General features: G+C 60.8%; 1 protein-coding gene across 2 annotated transcripts in view; it reads right to left on the bottom strand.

Annotated features, from left to right (window-relative positions):
• The window catches only part of SCARB1 (scavenger receptor class B member 1), a 72,073-nt gene that overhangs the window by 19,279 nt on the left and 36,672 nt on the right, over positions 1-16,122 (bottom strand). For both annotated transcript variants that reach the window (XM_027766327.1, XM_027766326.1), the window contains exons 4-11: positions 15,141-15,344; positions 14,085-14,180; positions 12,918-13,033; positions 11,705-11,871; positions 5,070-5,188; positions 3,397-3,470; positions 2,744-2,795; positions 1,151-1,297 (exon numbers count right to left, since the gene is read on the bottom strand). In XM_027766327.1, the coding sequence (XP_027622128.1) occupies positions 1,151-1,297; positions 2,744-2,795; positions 3,397-3,470; positions 5,070-5,188; positions 11,705-11,871; positions 12,918-13,033; positions 14,085-14,180; positions 15,141-15,344 (975 nt within the window). The remainder of the gene's footprint in view (positions 1-1,150; positions 1,298-2,743; positions 2,796-3,396; positions 3,471-5,069; positions 5,189-11,704; positions 11,872-12,917; positions 13,034-14,084; positions 14,181-15,140; positions 15,345-16,122) is intronic.

The following is a 16,122-nucleotide window of genomic DNA, read 5'->3' on the forward strand; positions in this document are numbered from 1 at the left end:
CTCCAACCTCTCTCCCACCCACCCCGCCATCACTGCCCTCCCACCTGAGCCTCCAGCCCACCCAGGCTCTCCCTGCCTCAGGTCAGGCCCTAACACTCCTGTCTAAGCTTAAACCCTCCCTGTTCGGGAGGCCCTTCCTGCTACCTGTCTGTGCTCGCCCCAGCCCCTGGATGTGCACTGCCCAGTCTAGAGGCCACGTAGGCCTGCCGTGGGTACAAAACACTGCCGTGCAGAAGCAGATGCAAGAACTCGGACATCTCTTATGTTGACTAAGACGGAAATAATATTTTGGATATGTTTTGGTTAAATAAAATTAATGATTAAAATGAATTCCCCCCCCCTTGGGACCCACAGATGGTGTAGTGGCTATGTCGCTGGACTCCCATGTAGTTGACCATGGCTCAAGTCCTGGACCCGGTGGCTTAAACTCACACTGGGCGCGTGTGCGTGCGTGCCCAAGATCTCGAGAGGAGAATGGAGGAGAGGGGATTGCAGTGTGGACATCTCCCCCTGGGGGCTGATTTCTCACTTTCCGTCTCTCTGCCTCTGTTCCAGCGAGCACATGTGCCCTATAGCAAAAATCTCCCTCAAAAAATAATAATCTTAAGAAATAAAATGAACTGAATGGTTCTGAAAGAGAAAGGAGACCGCACGCACACGCGTGGCCACACTGCGCACCTCCCGCGCCCTACCCGTGTCTGTGTCTCCATTGCGGCAGTGACCACCTCTGCTCACGTGCGTGGCTTCACCTGTCTCCTCGGTGAGAGGGCTGTCCCCGCCAGGCAGGGGCCTCCCTTGCCCACCGTCCCCGTGTGGGGCCTCCTGAGGCCCTGGAGGCCCAGCCCGCAGGTGGCTAAGGGTCTGCCTGTGCAAAACAGCCTGCTGCACAGCCTGCTGTCCTGCATGACCAGGGCCAGGCCTCGGCCTCCACTCAGACCCCCGCAGCCACTCCAAGGCCTCCCAGGACAGGCAGAGCAGGAGGAGGCAGGACGCGAGAGAGGCAGGGGTGCAGCACCAACCCCCACCGCGGTGACCGCCCGCCCCCTCCACCCAGCGGAGGCCCCCCCACGCGGCCAGCCGGCTGGGGAACAGCCGACGCCCGCCCAGTGGGCAGGCCGAGGCCGCCAGCCCGCCCCGCGAGGCCGCCTACTTGGCTCCGGATGTGGTGGACGACAGGCACGAGCAGCAGCAGGCAGCCCAGCGCCAGGAGCACGTACTGGGCGTAGTGCAGCACCGCGGGCAGCAGCACCAGCTGGGTGTAGAACGTGCGCAGCGTCTCGCCCTCCATGGCCCCGCTCTGCGGGGAGGGACAGTGAGCCGGGCACCCGCACCGCCCCACCTCCAGGTGTCCCCGCTCCAGGGCGTCTCGCCCTCCATGGCCCCGCTCTGCGGGGAGGGACAGTGAGCCGGGCACCCGCACCGCCCCACCTCCAGGTGTCCCCACTCCAGGGCTTGCAGTTGGGCGGGGCCAGGTGATTGCGTTCTGGCCAATGGGAAGGGGCCTGACCCAGAACACCTCCGCCTGATCGCCTGATAGCTGTGCCGGGATCTGAGGATCTCAAGGCCAGGAGACAGGAAGGGCCCTGCTGCCCCACAGGACGGCAGAGCAGAGCGACCCCTCCCCAGCAACCCTCCACAGACCGGGCTGCAGCCAGGAGGGAGCTCGGCCTCCCCCACTGTGCCGAGCCCTCAGGTAGAACAGGACGGGCGATGAACCCGACCAGAATGAAGAGACCAGTAACAGACTCCCAGAGAAATTCGTAGAAGCAATACAACAAAACAGAATAGAGACTGACAGCCAGCAGGGAGCGTGGCAGCTTAAGGCACTACACTCCCCCACGGCCACTGTGGTTCGAGTCCCGGACCTGGAGAATCATGCTGGGCACGTGCATGCATGCTCAAAATCCTGAGAGGAGAATGCAGAAGGGACTGCAGCGTGGCCATCTCCTCTGGGGGGATTTCTCACTTTCCCTCTGGTGCGTGCACGTGCCCTATGGCAAAAAAAATAAATAAATAAAAATAAAATAAAATAAAGAAATAAAGAAAAAAATAGAATAGAATACAACAAATTAATGGAAGCCAGTCAAATCCAATTTATACCAGTTGAGACCAGCAGCATCTGGTAGAAACCAGTTGAAACTGGTAGCCACTGGTTGGGCCAGACAGAATCTGGTAAAAGCCCAGGACCAGCAGATGGCATAGTGGTTACGTCGCTGGACCCCCACATGGCCAACTGCAGTTCAAGTCCTGGACCTGGTGGCTTGAAAATCACACCAGGCATGTGGGTGTACGTGCCCAAGAGCCTGGGAGGAGAATGAAGAAGGGATTGTGGCATGGCCATCCCCCCTGGGGGGTGATTTCTCTCTTCCCTCTCACTCTCTGTCTCTCTCTCCAGTGCCCTAAGGCAAACATCTCTCTACAAAAAGAACCTGGTAAAATCCCGTGGGAACAGAGTGGGACAGAGTGAATGCGCTGGCCAGAGGGACAGGAGATGTGAGATGGGAGGCTGGGGAGGAGCTGACACCCTGAGGCCGGGCCCCTCCGGAGGTGAGGTCGTGCAGCGAGGACATGGCTCCCACAGGCCAGGCCCGCCCCTCGGACAGCTGTGTTCTCCTCGCCACCTCACTGCAACCCGGCCAGGGGAGGGGGTGGCCCCACGTCACGGTGGTCACTCTGGCCCCGTCTCCCCTGCCTTCGAGGCCGGCCCCACACCCCCACTCTGCCCATGTCCATCCACCCTTACCTCCCCAAACCACAGCAGCGGCAGGACCACCGGCTCGATCTTCCCGGTTTGCCTGGAAATAACGGGACAGACAGCGGTGAGACGACCTGCAGCGGGCGTGCGGCACTCACTCCCGGCCGGGAGCACTGATGTCGCCACTACCCCACCAGCTGGGCCTGGCCACCGGCGTCCTCCCGCCCTGGGGCAGTCTCCAGAGGGAGCGACTTCCAACCTCGGCGGACTGGCCCCGTCCCACAGCGCCGACTGTGGGATCCAGAGTCCAGCGTGGTCTCAGTGGTGTGAAAACACTGGGCGTGCGTGTGTGTGTGCACGCGCGCCGGCCCCAAATCCCAGCGGGTGTGGGACGGAGAAGGGACAGGGAGGCTATCCCCGTGGGTGCTTTATAACTCCTCCGCTCTCGTAAATGCACATACCTTCTAGCAAAGAATACATAAACGCTTTTTTAATTACCAAGTATGCTACTTGGTCTGTTTTCATTTTCAATCATGCAAGTTCCAGCCCTCTGTGGGAGGGAAGTGGCTTAGAACGCAGATTCGGCGACCGTGGGCGGGAGGGGCAGGAGGGCAGGGAGGCCTGGGCCCACAGCTCGGGCTGTCCCTCCCACGCCCGGCGGGACCCCTGGGTCGGGCCCTGACCCCGCCCAGTCCACTCACCCAATGCCTTTGACGGCCTTGATGTAGAGGCTCAGCTGCAGCTTCACGGAGCAGTTCATGGGGATCCCGGTGACCTGCAGGGGCAGGCTCAGTGAGGGCCGGGCCACCCTCACGTGTGGGGGCACTTCCCGGGCCCTGCATGGAGGGCGGTCCCCAAATTCACCACCGGCAGGGCTTGCCTAACCCCAGGAGGCCCCGCGGGCCAGTACAGTTCACAGCAGACATTCTTGCCGCCCCGCGGAGCCCTGGGCAGCCACCCAGCACGTCCCACCACAGCGAGCCTCCCCGGGTTGGGGACCTAACCATCCCATCTGTCCTTCCGTTTCCTGTCACATGGCTTGTGCTCACAAGACGAAGGTGAGAAGCCACTCCCCAGGGAAGAGGGCCACACAGCCGCCCCTCCTCCGCTCTCCTCTGGGCACCCGCCATGACTTTGAAACCTCTGGTCCAGGACTCAAACCGCGGTCACCATGTGAGTCAGGGCCTTAGCCACTGTGCCACCTGCTGGCCCCTCAATGCTTTAATAAGGCCTGTGGGGGACCAGCAGAGGGCGTAATGGTTACGTCGCTGGATTCCCACATAGTCAACTGTGGTTCGAGTCCCAGACCGTGTGACATAAAACACATGCTGGGCACATGTGCACGTATGTCCAAACTCCTGAGAGGAGAAGGGAGAAGGGATCGCGCGTGGCCATTGCCCTTGGGAGGTGATTTCTCGCTTTCTGTCTCTCTCTGTCTCTGGTGAATCACGTGCCCTATAGCAAAAATCTCTCCCTAAAAAACATACAAATAAAGAAACAAGGGCTGTGGGTGGCTAGCTGGTGGCATGGTGGTTAAGATGTCTGGGTCCCGAGGCCGGCAGGTGGCATGGTGGATGGGAACGCTGGACTCTCACATGACTGACCATGGTTCACGTCCCGGACCTGGCGGCTTGCTTTCTTGCTTTTCATTTCTCTCTCTCTCTCTGTCTCTGTCTGGTCAAATTAAAAAATAACAACAACAAATAGAATTAAATAAATAAGTAAATAATTCTTAAAAAATTAAAAAAAAAAAAAAGACATCTGGACCTCACATGGCCAATTGCTAGTTCAAGTCCTGGACCCAGTGGTTTGAGAAACATGCCAGGGGTGTGTGTGTGTGTGTGTGTGTGTGTGTCCAAATCACAAAAGCAGAGAGACGTGGAGGACTGGTGTGACCACGCCTGTGGGGGCGCTTTCTCCCCCAATACCGTCTCTCTCTGGCGAGCACACACCCAGGAAAAGGAGACAGAGCCGGGATCCGAGAGCGGACAGTAGACCCAGTCCAACTGGGCACATTCTAGACGGTGCCACCTGCAGAAAGTCTGTCCCTGTGAACACAGGACACTCCCGGAATCCTCTGCACCTGCAGGCCGTCCCCAGCCAGCATATCTGGAGCGTATCTGGCGGCATCTCTGGCTTCCTGACAAGCTCGGGGCTATCTCCGCTAATCTGGGGAGACACGCCCTGCCGATAATCCCTAATTAATTTACTGTCTCATGAACTTTTATAGAACCAAGCCCTTATCAAGGGACAGCAAAAGCCCTGAACTATGGAGTCGGTTAAGTGAGGAGGGCTCGATACTCCGGTGCTACCGAAGCCGGGGCTGCGCGAGCCGGCGCCCCCAGCCCCACCCCGCGACTGACAGCAGGCTCACCGGGTGGATGTCCAGAAACAAGGAGTGCTCTTCCTGGTTAGGGTGGAGGCCGATCACCGCCTCCGCCAGGACCGGGTCTGCGTTGTAGAAGTGCGGGTGGGAGAGAAACAGGGGCGCACCTGCAGGCGGGGCGGAGGGCGGCTGTCAGCGTGGGGAGTGCGGCCCGCATGACGGCCAGGGGAGGGCCGCAGCCGACACGGCCCCAGGCTGCGGGGCACCCTGTGCGGATGACGACGGGCAAACCCCGAAGCCAGGCAACGGCGGTGTACACCCACAGTCCCAGTTGCTCGGGGACTGAGTGGGAGGATGCCAGCCCAGTCGACCCAGCAGGACTGTCTCAAAGACACTTAACACTTTTTTTAATAAGAAAATGATGCAGACACCCACACCAGACAGGTCCCTTCCTGCTTTCTGTAGAGGCCAGGCACTGGTTCTGCGGGAGAGACCCAGGGGAGGAGGGGGAGGTCTCCGAGATGCCAGGCAGAGGTGGCGGCGACGTCCCAGCTGGAAGGGCCAGTGGGGGAAGTGCGGGAGGCACCACGGGGCAGAGGGCATGTGAAGAACCGGAGGGTGGGAAGCGGTCGAGGCGGGATTTGAACCTGGCTGCGGGGAGGGGCGTCAACATCAAGTCAAGCAGGCTGGACCACCTGGTGGGGCAGCTGGGCAGTGAGGTCCGAGCCTAGCGTCCACCCGTGGCCAGGCCTCCCAGCGTGCACAGGGGCGGGGACAAGCCCACCTTTTCTCGCCTCCCAGAAGCAGGTCCTCAAGACGTCCCTGTGTGAACAGGGACAGCACCCCGAGCAAGCAGACCCACACACAGGAACGGGAGACGTGACGCCGTCACCGCACACAAGCCAAAGGCCGGCGGCCCTGGGACGGTGGACGGGCCTGAGGAATGACAAGCTAAAGGCGAGCCACCCGGTCTCCTGGCCACAGTCCCCAGGCAGGGACTGTGGGCCTGGCGAGGTTCCGTTCGAATCCCAGGCCTAGTGGCCTGCACGTGTGTGTGTGTGTGTGTGTGTGTGTGTGTGTGTGTGTGTGAAATCCCAGCAGGACAGAGAATGGATGGCAGTGTGGCCACGCCCCAGTGGGGGTGCTTTCTCCCTCCCCCTCTCTGGTGAGCATACAGGCCCTCTGACAACTAAAGAAAAAACAAGCCAAACCTACAAGGTCTCCAGCCCTCAAACCCCGCCTTGGGTGATGGCTATCCGACTTCTGTGCGTCTCACCTCCTCAGCTGTTGTTGTTTAAGAATTATTTCATTCTGGGACCAGCAGTTGGCGTAATGGCTGTGTCAATGAACTCCCATGTAGTCAACTGTGGTTCAAGTCCCGGACCCGGTGGCTTAAACTCACGCCAGGCTGGGTGCATGTGTGTGCGTGCCCAAGCTCCCAAGAGGAAAATGGAGATGGGATTGCAGCGTGGCCATCCCCCCATGGGGTAATTTCTCGCTTTCTGTCTCTGTCTGTCTTTCTGGTAAGTGCACATGCCCTATAGCAAAAACCTCTCCAAAAAATTATTTAATTTTATTTATTATTTATTTTTTAAATTTACTATAGGGTGCATGTGCTCACCTGAGAAAGACAGCGGGGGAAAGTGAAAAAGCAAGCCTCCAGGTCCTGGACTTGAACCTGCAAGCTCAAGTGGTCGTCAATGTAGGAGTCCGGTGCCTTAGCCACGGCGCCACCTGCCAGCCCCTACTTCTGCTTCTCTCAGCAGGGCCGAGCGCTCGTTTAAAATCCGAGCTGGGGCGTTCCTAACACCTGGCTTCCCTCTCCAGCTTTGTACACCCTCCCTGCTACTCTCACATGTGTCCCCGGCGCCCCAGGGCTAGGCCACATCCCAGCATGCCCGGCCCGACTCCATAATGAGCTGCTTTGAAGTCCGCGCCAAGGCCATCCGTAAATCTGTTTTGAAAAGGAGCTTCGCGCTGGCACCATGCACGGCATCACTCGCCAGTGACGAGGCCGACGTCAGACGCCGGCAGACACCAGTCCTCACCGACTGCGTGACTCCGTCTTTGACCCAGAGACGGATGGCGGCACCAGCAGGTGCGCAGCAGTGGGACGGCCACGCCCACGCAGGAAGAGCCTGGGTCTGCATCCGGGACCTCTCAGAGCACGCGGGCACCTGCACCCACAAGCGAGGCTGGCTGGACTGGGCAGGGTCACAGGAGACCCCCTGCTGGAGTGCCCCTCCTCCGGCTCCCCTTCCCCTTCTCTCACACAGAATAAAGTGATCACCTGAGCTTTAACAGCTGGCTGGGTGCTCAGAAGGTCTTCGAGCCCCCTGGCGCCGGCAGTGACCCTGCGGGAGGAGCAGGCAGGTCCCGCGACTTGGAAAGCCCGGCTCCTATCCTCCCCTCTCCACCATGGACATAGATTAAAGAGCAAACAGAAGACCCCGTTCCCACAGGCCCGGAGGCGGCCATCAGGCCAGGCCCTTGAACAGGGCGAGGCGGGAGCAGGCGGGAGCAGGCGGGAGCAGGCAGGAGCGGTGAGCCGCCACCTGCCCTGGCTGGAGTGGCGCGGGCTCTGAGAGCACACTGCTGGTGCGTGTGTCACCCTGTGATCCCCGACACTCCGGGAGCCCCGCCCTGGCAATCCGCGGTAATGAATTTATAGCTTTATGACACAACATAATTGCCTGGAATCCCGATTATGATTAAGGGGCCCCGCGGGGCAAGACAGAGGCTGTCGTGAGCAGAGGGGTTTGAGATGACGGAGTTCCTGAGGCCAAGAGATTTCTAAGGCCCAGAACGGCAAAGGTGTGTGTGTGTGTGTGGGCGTGTGTATGCACGCATGTGTCTGCATGCATGTGTGTTATTTTTAAGAATTTCCTGAATTGTATTTATTATTTGTAACTTTGCACACATGATTGACAGAGAGCCAGAGAGCGAGTCCAGCACCTTCAGCACCGTCCACCTGCCGGCCCATGCGGGCATATTTTATCTTCAGCTAAATGCCACAGGGACGCGGTGACGGTGCAAAGTGGGGACACAGGCTAGCGTCCTGGCACAGCTGTGGAGCGCTGCTCTGCAGAGGCCTGAGCCCATGTGACCGTGGTTGGAGCACCCAGCCCAGGCGCCTGAGACACGCCAGGCACACGCACCGCGTTAGGAGCTGGCAGGCTAGGGGACAGGAGAGGGGCTCACAGCACGATCAGACCGTGTGGGGTGCGTCTCTCTCGCCCCCTCAGGTGGGTGTGCACTCTGTTACAAATGAGGAAAAGGGAAAGAACAAATACGTAAGGAGGTACTGAGAAGCCACGAGCGAGAAGGGCCAGAACTGAGGTGCACCCCTCCGGAGAGCGCTACACAGCAGCAAAGAGGGTGTGCTGCGGACGCCCACGCCGTGGAAGGGCCCTGCCGTGCACAGAGAGGAGCAGCCCGGACACAGGACTGCCCACCGCCCGAGTCCGGGCACGCGGAGACCCAGTGGGCAGAACCAGCCACGGTGCTGGAGGTCAGGCCCGTGCGAGGGGCAGACTTCCGGGCTGGCACGCTGTATTTCTCAAGCAGCGTGCGGGCTACCTGGGTGTGCTCGCCACGTGAATCTTCAAACCGCACACGCCACTGGGCACAGCACGTACACGCGTGCACCTCAGTCACAAGAAAACGTCACGGATTTTGAAATTCCTCACACTCGCAGAGCTCTCCGGGCAGACCAGCCGAGGAGGTGCCGTGCACCATGTTCGAGCCCTCGGCAGGCCGTGGGCACATGGTCTCTGCTCCGCCTTCTGGAACCTGCACCCCAGTCGAGGCCCTCTCCCACTCTCCACCATGTGCTCCACTGGGGCCAGCTCCACCCTGGCCAGCCGGGCTGAGCGCGTGACAGCCTGACCAATCAGCATGGCCCATCCTCAGTGCAGTGATTGGCTCACAGCTGGGCAAGGGGTGCACGACAGACCAATCAGAGCAAACCCTGGGACTTCTGCCCGAGTACTGACAGCTCAGAGCTGGGCGAGGTGGGCCTGGAGCCTCACAGGCAGCTGTGGGGGCACCTGCCTGGAGCTGTGCCAGCAGGGAAAGCTGAGCCGGGGAGTGGTAAAGGTGCCGGGCAACGCCCACACTGGGGGTCCAGGCCTGGAACAGGGATCTGCCTGGGAGTTCTGGTCGCCCAAACCACCAAGTGCCCTCTTAGGCCGAAGCCAAGGGCACGGAGCACAGGCCGCTTGCCACGCCTCCACAGATGGCCCACGCCCTCCGCTCACTCACGGGTCTCAGTAAAGGCAGACGGAACGAGGGAATGCCCGGAGAGCACCCAGGCCCTGCACTCCTGGAGGGCCCCGCTCTGCAGTTCCACCGCCACAGAGGCCTCCCCCGGAATCACCCTCCACCAGGACCCATTCAACCAGAGGCTCCCACGGGGAAGCCCCAGCCAGACAGAAGGCCGGCTCTGCGCCCACCGTGACCTCAGTGCATCCTGGCCTCGGGCTCTGATTTACTAAGAACAAAACACCCAGGCACCCATACGTCCAGATCCAGTGCAAGTGTCCTGCAGCGGGGCACAGCGCTGAACACCGAGGACCGAGGACCCAGGACCCAGGAAAGAACAGGGAGCCACACCGCAGTGTTCAAAGGAGGCCGCAAAATCCACGAGGACTTCAAGGAGGCAACAGAAGGACAAAGTGACGGGCGGCAGCTGGCGGGAAGCAGTGGGCATCTTAGAACAAAGGCCCACCACAGAGGAAATCAGAGCAGGCCTCTAGGAGGAGGTGTTGTCTGAACAGACCAAAAGGCAAGGGACTGATGCACAGGGAAATCCAGAGAAAGCAGACCAACAGCTTGCAAAGGCCCCGAGGTGGGGCTGACCTTGGTAACTGGACACAGAAACCGATGGGGAAGGAAGAAGCCACGAGGGCGGGAGAAAGCAGGGGAGAAATGATCCCAGAGGCTGGCCCTGAAGGCAGGGTAAACCCAGAGGGGAGGGCAGGTCGGAGCAGAGAGCAGCAGGGTGACGTCTGGGCTGTGAAAAGCCCCTCCGGGACCTCCCAGGACCTCCCAGGACAACAGACACGGCTCTATCTGGCTCTTGGTGCGCAGCAGGGCTGCTGGGCGTTGATGACACGGCCAGTGTGACAGAGATGTGCCTTCTTCATTTGGTTTCTTTTACATCCATGTCAAGGTGAATGGCCGTGGGAAGCCAGCGGTCAAGGGCTCCTCCCACAGGCCTCCTGCTCCAGGCAGAAATCAAGGCCCGGGGAGTCCACGCCCGACCCCCCGACCCCCGTACCCTGTGGGCGCCTGGGTCAGTGCAAAGGGTCTTCAGGGTCCAGGTCGCCCTGGATCCCCCAGGGGCGCTGCTGGAAGAGAGCGAGGAAGGGGCGCGAGGACCCAGGGAGTCGAGTCGCTGGTGCTGAAGACGAGGAAGTCCAGGAATGCAGCTGAAAAGCCCCCAGGCCCTCCAGGAGGTGTGCTGGGCACCTCGCTCTTAGCCCGCCGCCCGCCCCTGGCCAGAGCCCAGACACGAGGGTGCTCTGGGCTGGACGTCTGGCCTGCGGGGAGGTAACGCAGAGGGATAGCGCCGTCCCCACTATCAGCACCTCCTTATCTCCCCGATGGGCTTATCAGAGTGCAGAGGCCGCAGATTAGGCCCCCCGCCCCCGTCCCACGACACATACTGAACCTGCAGGTGCTGACGTTCTGAACCCCGGACTCCAGGCATGGGCAGAAACCTTCATTGGGCGGGTAGTCGGACCCGTTGGCAAAGAGGGTTTTGGGGGCCACGAAACGATAGGTGGGGATGCCTTCGTACACCCCCGGCTCCTGGTAGATGAGCTTCATGGACCTGTGCAGGGTAGGCGTCGTGAGGGCAGGTTTCGCCGAGGGGAGTCGTGAGCAGCCCCTGCCTGCGCTCCTGAGCCTTGATCGGAGCCACCGCTTCTGTCCCCATCCCCTAGGGACCTGCAATACCGCCCGGCAGGTCCCTCTGCCCCACTCCCCAACACAGCCACACACCAGAGAGCCAGCGGGGGGTTAGAGCAGCCAGATCCATAGCTAGCCAGGTGGTTCGAGTCCCGGGCCTGGTAGCTAGAAGAACACACAGGTGCGTGTGTGTGCATATGCCCGAAATGTGAAGAGGGAGAACTGGAGAAGGGATTGCAGGGGGGCCGTCCCCCATGGGGGGGCTCCCATATCTTCTCTCACTTTCCTTCTCCCTCCCCCTCTCTCTCTGGTGAGCACACATGCCCTGGCAAAATTTTCAAAAGTCTATTTTTATAAAGTGACAGTGTGCAAAGAGAGCAATCTGACACCCTGCTGTCCTCCCAGGGAATGGGACCTTGGCACCTGGCATTGCCGTGTCCCCAGCACGGGCACAACCATGTTCCACAGAGGTCTCCTGGCGAGGCAGGCGGTTGGGGTAACAGAACTGAGTGGAATGGGAACACGGGGCTGGCCCGGGGCGCTCCCAGCCTGCAGCCGCCCAGGGAAGATTTAGCCCTGCAGGCCCCAGGGCTGCAGAGCAGGAGACAGGGACCTCTAGTAATCTTGACATCCACATGCCACCTGGGGCAGCCTGCCGCCCAGGGAGCCGCCTCCTGTGACCGCAGCCATGTCTCCTTATCTCCCCGATGGGCTTATCAGAGTGCAGAGGCCGCAGATTAGGCCCCCCGCCCCCGTCCCACGACACATACTGAACCTGCAGGTGCTGACGTTCTGAACCCCGGACTCCAGGCATGGGCAGAAACCTTCATTGGGCGGGTAGTCGGACCCGTTGGCAAAGAGGGTTTTGGGGGCCACGAAACGATAGGTGGGGATGCCTTCGTACACCCCCGGCTCCTGGTAGATGAGCTTCATGGACCTGTGCAGGGTAGGCGTCGTGAGGGCAGGTTTCGCCGAGGGGAGTCGTGAGCAGCCCCTGCCTGCGCTCCTGAGCCTTGATCGGAGCCACCGCTTCTGTCCCCATCCCCTAGGGACCTGCAATACCGCCCGGCAGGTCCCTCTGCCCCACTCCCCAACACAGCCACACACCAGAGAGCCAGCGGGGGGTTAGAGCAGCCAGATCCATAGCTAGCCAGGTGGTTCGAGTCCCGGGCCTGGTAGCTAGAAGAACACACAGGTGCGTGTGTGTGCATATGCCCGAAATGTGAAGAGGGAGAACTGGAGAAGGGATTGCAGGGGGGCCGTCCCCCATGGGGGGGCTCCCATATCTTCTCTCACTTTCCTTCTCCCTCCCCCTCTCTCTCTGGTGAGCACACATGCCCTGGCAAAATTTTCAAAAGTCTATTTTTATAAAGTGACAGTGTGCAAAGAGAGCAATCTGACACCCTGCTGTCCTCCCAGGGAATGGGACCTTGGCACCTGGCATTGCCGTGTCCCCAGCACGGGCACAACCATGTTCCACAGAGGTCTCCTGGCGAGGCAGGCGGTTGGGGTAACAGAACTGAGTGGAATGGGAACACGGGGCTGGCCCGGGGCGCTCCCAGCCTGCAGCCGCCCAGGGAAGATTTAGCCCTGCAGGCCCCAGGGCTGCAGAGCAGGAGACAGGGACCTCTAGTAATCTTGACATCCACATGCCACCTGGGGCAGCCTGCCGCCCAGGGAGCCGCCTCCTGTGACTGCAGCCATGTCCTGCCTCCCGCTCCTGCCAGCACCACGCGTCCCAGACAACCACGAATGGCCTCTCTTTAGGTTTTCAAAAGCACTGGCAGGTGACCTTGGCACCTCGTGGTGTAGCCAAAGAGAATTCAAGATGGTGCCAGGGGCTAGTGGGTCAGTACCCGGCTAGTGGGTCCTACCAGGTTACCAGAGATCACGGCCGAGTCAGACACTTCCCAAGGGCACAAATGCCTCCCGATGAGGCCGCGAGCCACCCCTGGCCCCGGGCGGCTCCGTCAGGGCAGTTACCGGCAGGCTTCGGGGCTGTAGAACTCCAGCGAGGACTCGGGCGTCATGAAGGGGGCCCACATCTGCCCGGACGTCCCATTGATCATGTTGCACTGATCCGAGTGCCAGAAATTGACCTGCGGGGAAGCACTAGATGTGACTGCAGGGGCCGGCCCAGGCCAGGGCCAGCACCCACTCCGCCCTGGGGGCCCAGCGTTGGCAGTGGGGAGCAGGCTGTGTAGACAGTGTCCACCTGCAGCCCCAGCCCTAACTGGATCCCTGAACAGGGAACGTTGCTAGGGATTCGGTTCCTTCACCTGTAAGATGGGACTGTCACCACCACTCCAGACCGGGCTGCACGAGGTACATGGGCGGCGGGAGGCGGGCAGGAGGTTGACCTTCCCACCCACCGGAGTCACAGCCACCCGCTAACGCAGGTAAGTTAGGAAACAGCACACACGGAAACTACTGAAACTCCCAGGGCGGCCCAGAACACCGCAGCACAGGGTCTGCCAGAGCAGGTGCCCTGGAGAAGCGGCCTGGGCCCCCAGGCGCCCGCGCCCTCTCCACCTGCCGTCCCATCAGTGTTTTTAAGCCACGTGCACGTGTGCCTTCACGTTGAAAAGCGAGGCAGAAAGAGGGCTAACAGTACCCTCGGGGCGGCTGTCCCAGTCCCAGGTGGCGCTCCCCCACCCTGGGCAGCGGGCGGGCGCCATCGACCCCGTCCCTGGTCTCGCTCGGCAGGGGAGCAAGTCACCGTGGCACCATCGCCCTCGCGAAGGCGGAACGGCACGCTGGGCCGCCCACTCGCCACCCGCATGCCGCAGAGGAAGCGGCCTCCCCTGAGCACACGGAGAAGAGGTGCAGCCCGGGCAGCCCCCAGCTGGAAGAGGCAAGGTGGTAAAAGGGCACTTTATATTTATCTCCATTGTTCTGTCGCTAATGGGAACGTCTTCCTGTGTTTACCGTGCCTTATTTTGAAACGTGTTCATAAACGAAGAATCGAAGGAAGAGAGAGATGGGTCCCCAGTGGATGCCAGGTGCGAGTCCACGGTGTGCTCCCCGCCCTCTGCCCGGAGGAGACCACCCTACTGTTCCCAAAACCACCGCCCGACTGCCACTCCCGCCCCGGCGGCGCCTGGCTCGCCCTCCCTCAGGCGCGGGCTGGGGGCTGCCCGTCACTCCCACCTTGCTGAGCCCGTTCCACTTGTCCACGAGGTGGATCCTCTGAAAGTCCTTGACGCCCGTGAACACGGTGAAGAGCCCGGAGTTGGAGTTGTTGAGCTGCAGACAAGGCAGGGCATGGCATCTTCAAGCCTCAGACCAGGCTGGGTCATCCAGCTGCCCATGGTTCCCAGCTGCACCCCTGCCCTCCACCAGAATGGGCTGTCACCCCCCCACCGCTGCATCCCCAGCATCTGGGGGGAAGAGGAGGAGGCCCGGGCACTTTCAAGGAGGGATGCTGTCCTGGACAGTGGGCTGGACTGTCCCAGCATCCCCCCACTTCAGGGGGTCCACAGTCTCCCGTAGATGGCAGCCTGTCCCCACCCCCCACTTAGCGAGGGGGCACGTAAGCAGCAGACAGGGCATGGCGCCTCGCTGGCCGCACCAAGGCCGGGTGCAGGGGTGTCAGATGAACGAATGTTTAAAAACAAAACCCTGTATCGGGCCACCCCAGGAGCACAGCCGGATCCCACCACAGTTCTAATCCCTGCCCTAGAGCCTTGAAAACATGCCTGGCATGTGCGTCTGTTTGTGTGTGCCCCAAGTCCCGACAGGGTGGAGACAGGAAGCAAAACAATGGGGCGCTCCCCTCTCCCCACCACTGCCACCCTCTCTGCGGAGCGTGTGCTCTCAGGCAAACACATAAACAGCCTCACCGAGGGAGCCAAGGTCTTCAGGGCCAGAGGTCGGGGATCTGACCTTGGCTCAGGAGCCCAACCTACCCGGTTACCAGGGATCACGGCCGAGGTAAGCACCCCGAGAGCCTGGCGGCATCTGAACTGTCTCCCAACAGCTGGTCCCCTCCATCCAACAGTTTTCTTAGCAAAGTCTTGACCATACCATTTGAGCCTGGATCAAGCTGTACCTGAATCCATCCCATGGGCATTCCATGATCTGAGCCTGTGCTCCTATAACCCTCAGCCCTGCCCCAGCTGGGAAGGGAGCCGGTAACCGGACGCCAGGCCGTGTGGAGGGAGGCCAGGACACAACCCCCGTCCTGCCTCTGGCCGCCACGCTCACCTCAGCAAACAGCCCGAACTTGCCCTTGAAGGGGAGCATGTCCGGGAAGTACTTGTTGATGAGGCTCACGAGCGGGTCCTCATAGCCCCACATGATCTCGGCCACGGTGCGGTTCATGAAGGCACGCTCGCCCAGCGTGCTGAACGCCAGGGTCATCATCAGCTTCAGGCTCATGGGCTTGTTCTCCATCATTATCGCAGCGCCCTGCGGGGGGAGGCCATGTCACGCTCCCACAGCTCCAGCCAGGCCTCTGGGGAGCCGCTCAGGGCCACGGGCGTCCCCGCAGTGGCCACATGGGGGGACACGGCCGCCCTGCACGGCTCCTGGCCCGGTACGAGCGTGGTGTGCTGGAAGCCCAGTCCTGTGGTGTGGTTAGTAACGTGGACTGGGGAGGCAGAAGCTATAGGCCGGCCACGGTTCAGGTCCCCGGCCAGACTGAACCGAGAGGCTGGGCGTGTGCTTGTCCAGAATCCCAGGGGGCTGGAGAACGGGAGGGATGGCGGCGTGACCCGTCCCCTAAGGGTGCGTCTCTCTCGCTCGCTCGCTCTCACACTCTGACTTTTTGAAAACTCCACTGGGTAGGGCGAACCCCATAGCGCAGTAGTTGAACAAGCCAGCTCTGGGGGTCTTCTTCCAAAAGCTCTCCACTGGGTTGGCAACTCTGGCCCGCGGGCAAAGTTAGCCCCCACCTGCTTCTGCACCACCCAAGGCTGCTTTTCATGTTTAATGACTGAAAAAACTCAAAAGAAGATTCACAGGACCGGCAGATGGTGTAATGGTTGTCGCCGGACTCCTATGTAGCCAAACACAGGTCGAGTCCCAGACCCAGTGCTTCAAACTCACACCGGGCTCATGTGTGTGCGTGTCCAAGATCCCAAGAGGACTTGGGGGATCAGCAGTTGGCGTAATGGCTGTGTCGCTGAACTCGCATGTAGTCTACCGCGGTTCGAGTCTCGGACCCAGTGGCTTAAACTCACACTGG

Source organism: Tupaia chinensis, unplaced genomic scaffold, assembly GCF_000334495.1.
Source record: "Tupaia chinensis unplaced genomic scaffold, TupChi_1.0 Scaffold142542_1, whole genome shotgun sequence".
NCBI classification, from domain to species: Eukaryota; Metazoa; Chordata; class Mammalia; order Scandentia; family Tupaiidae; genus Tupaia; species Tupaia belangeri.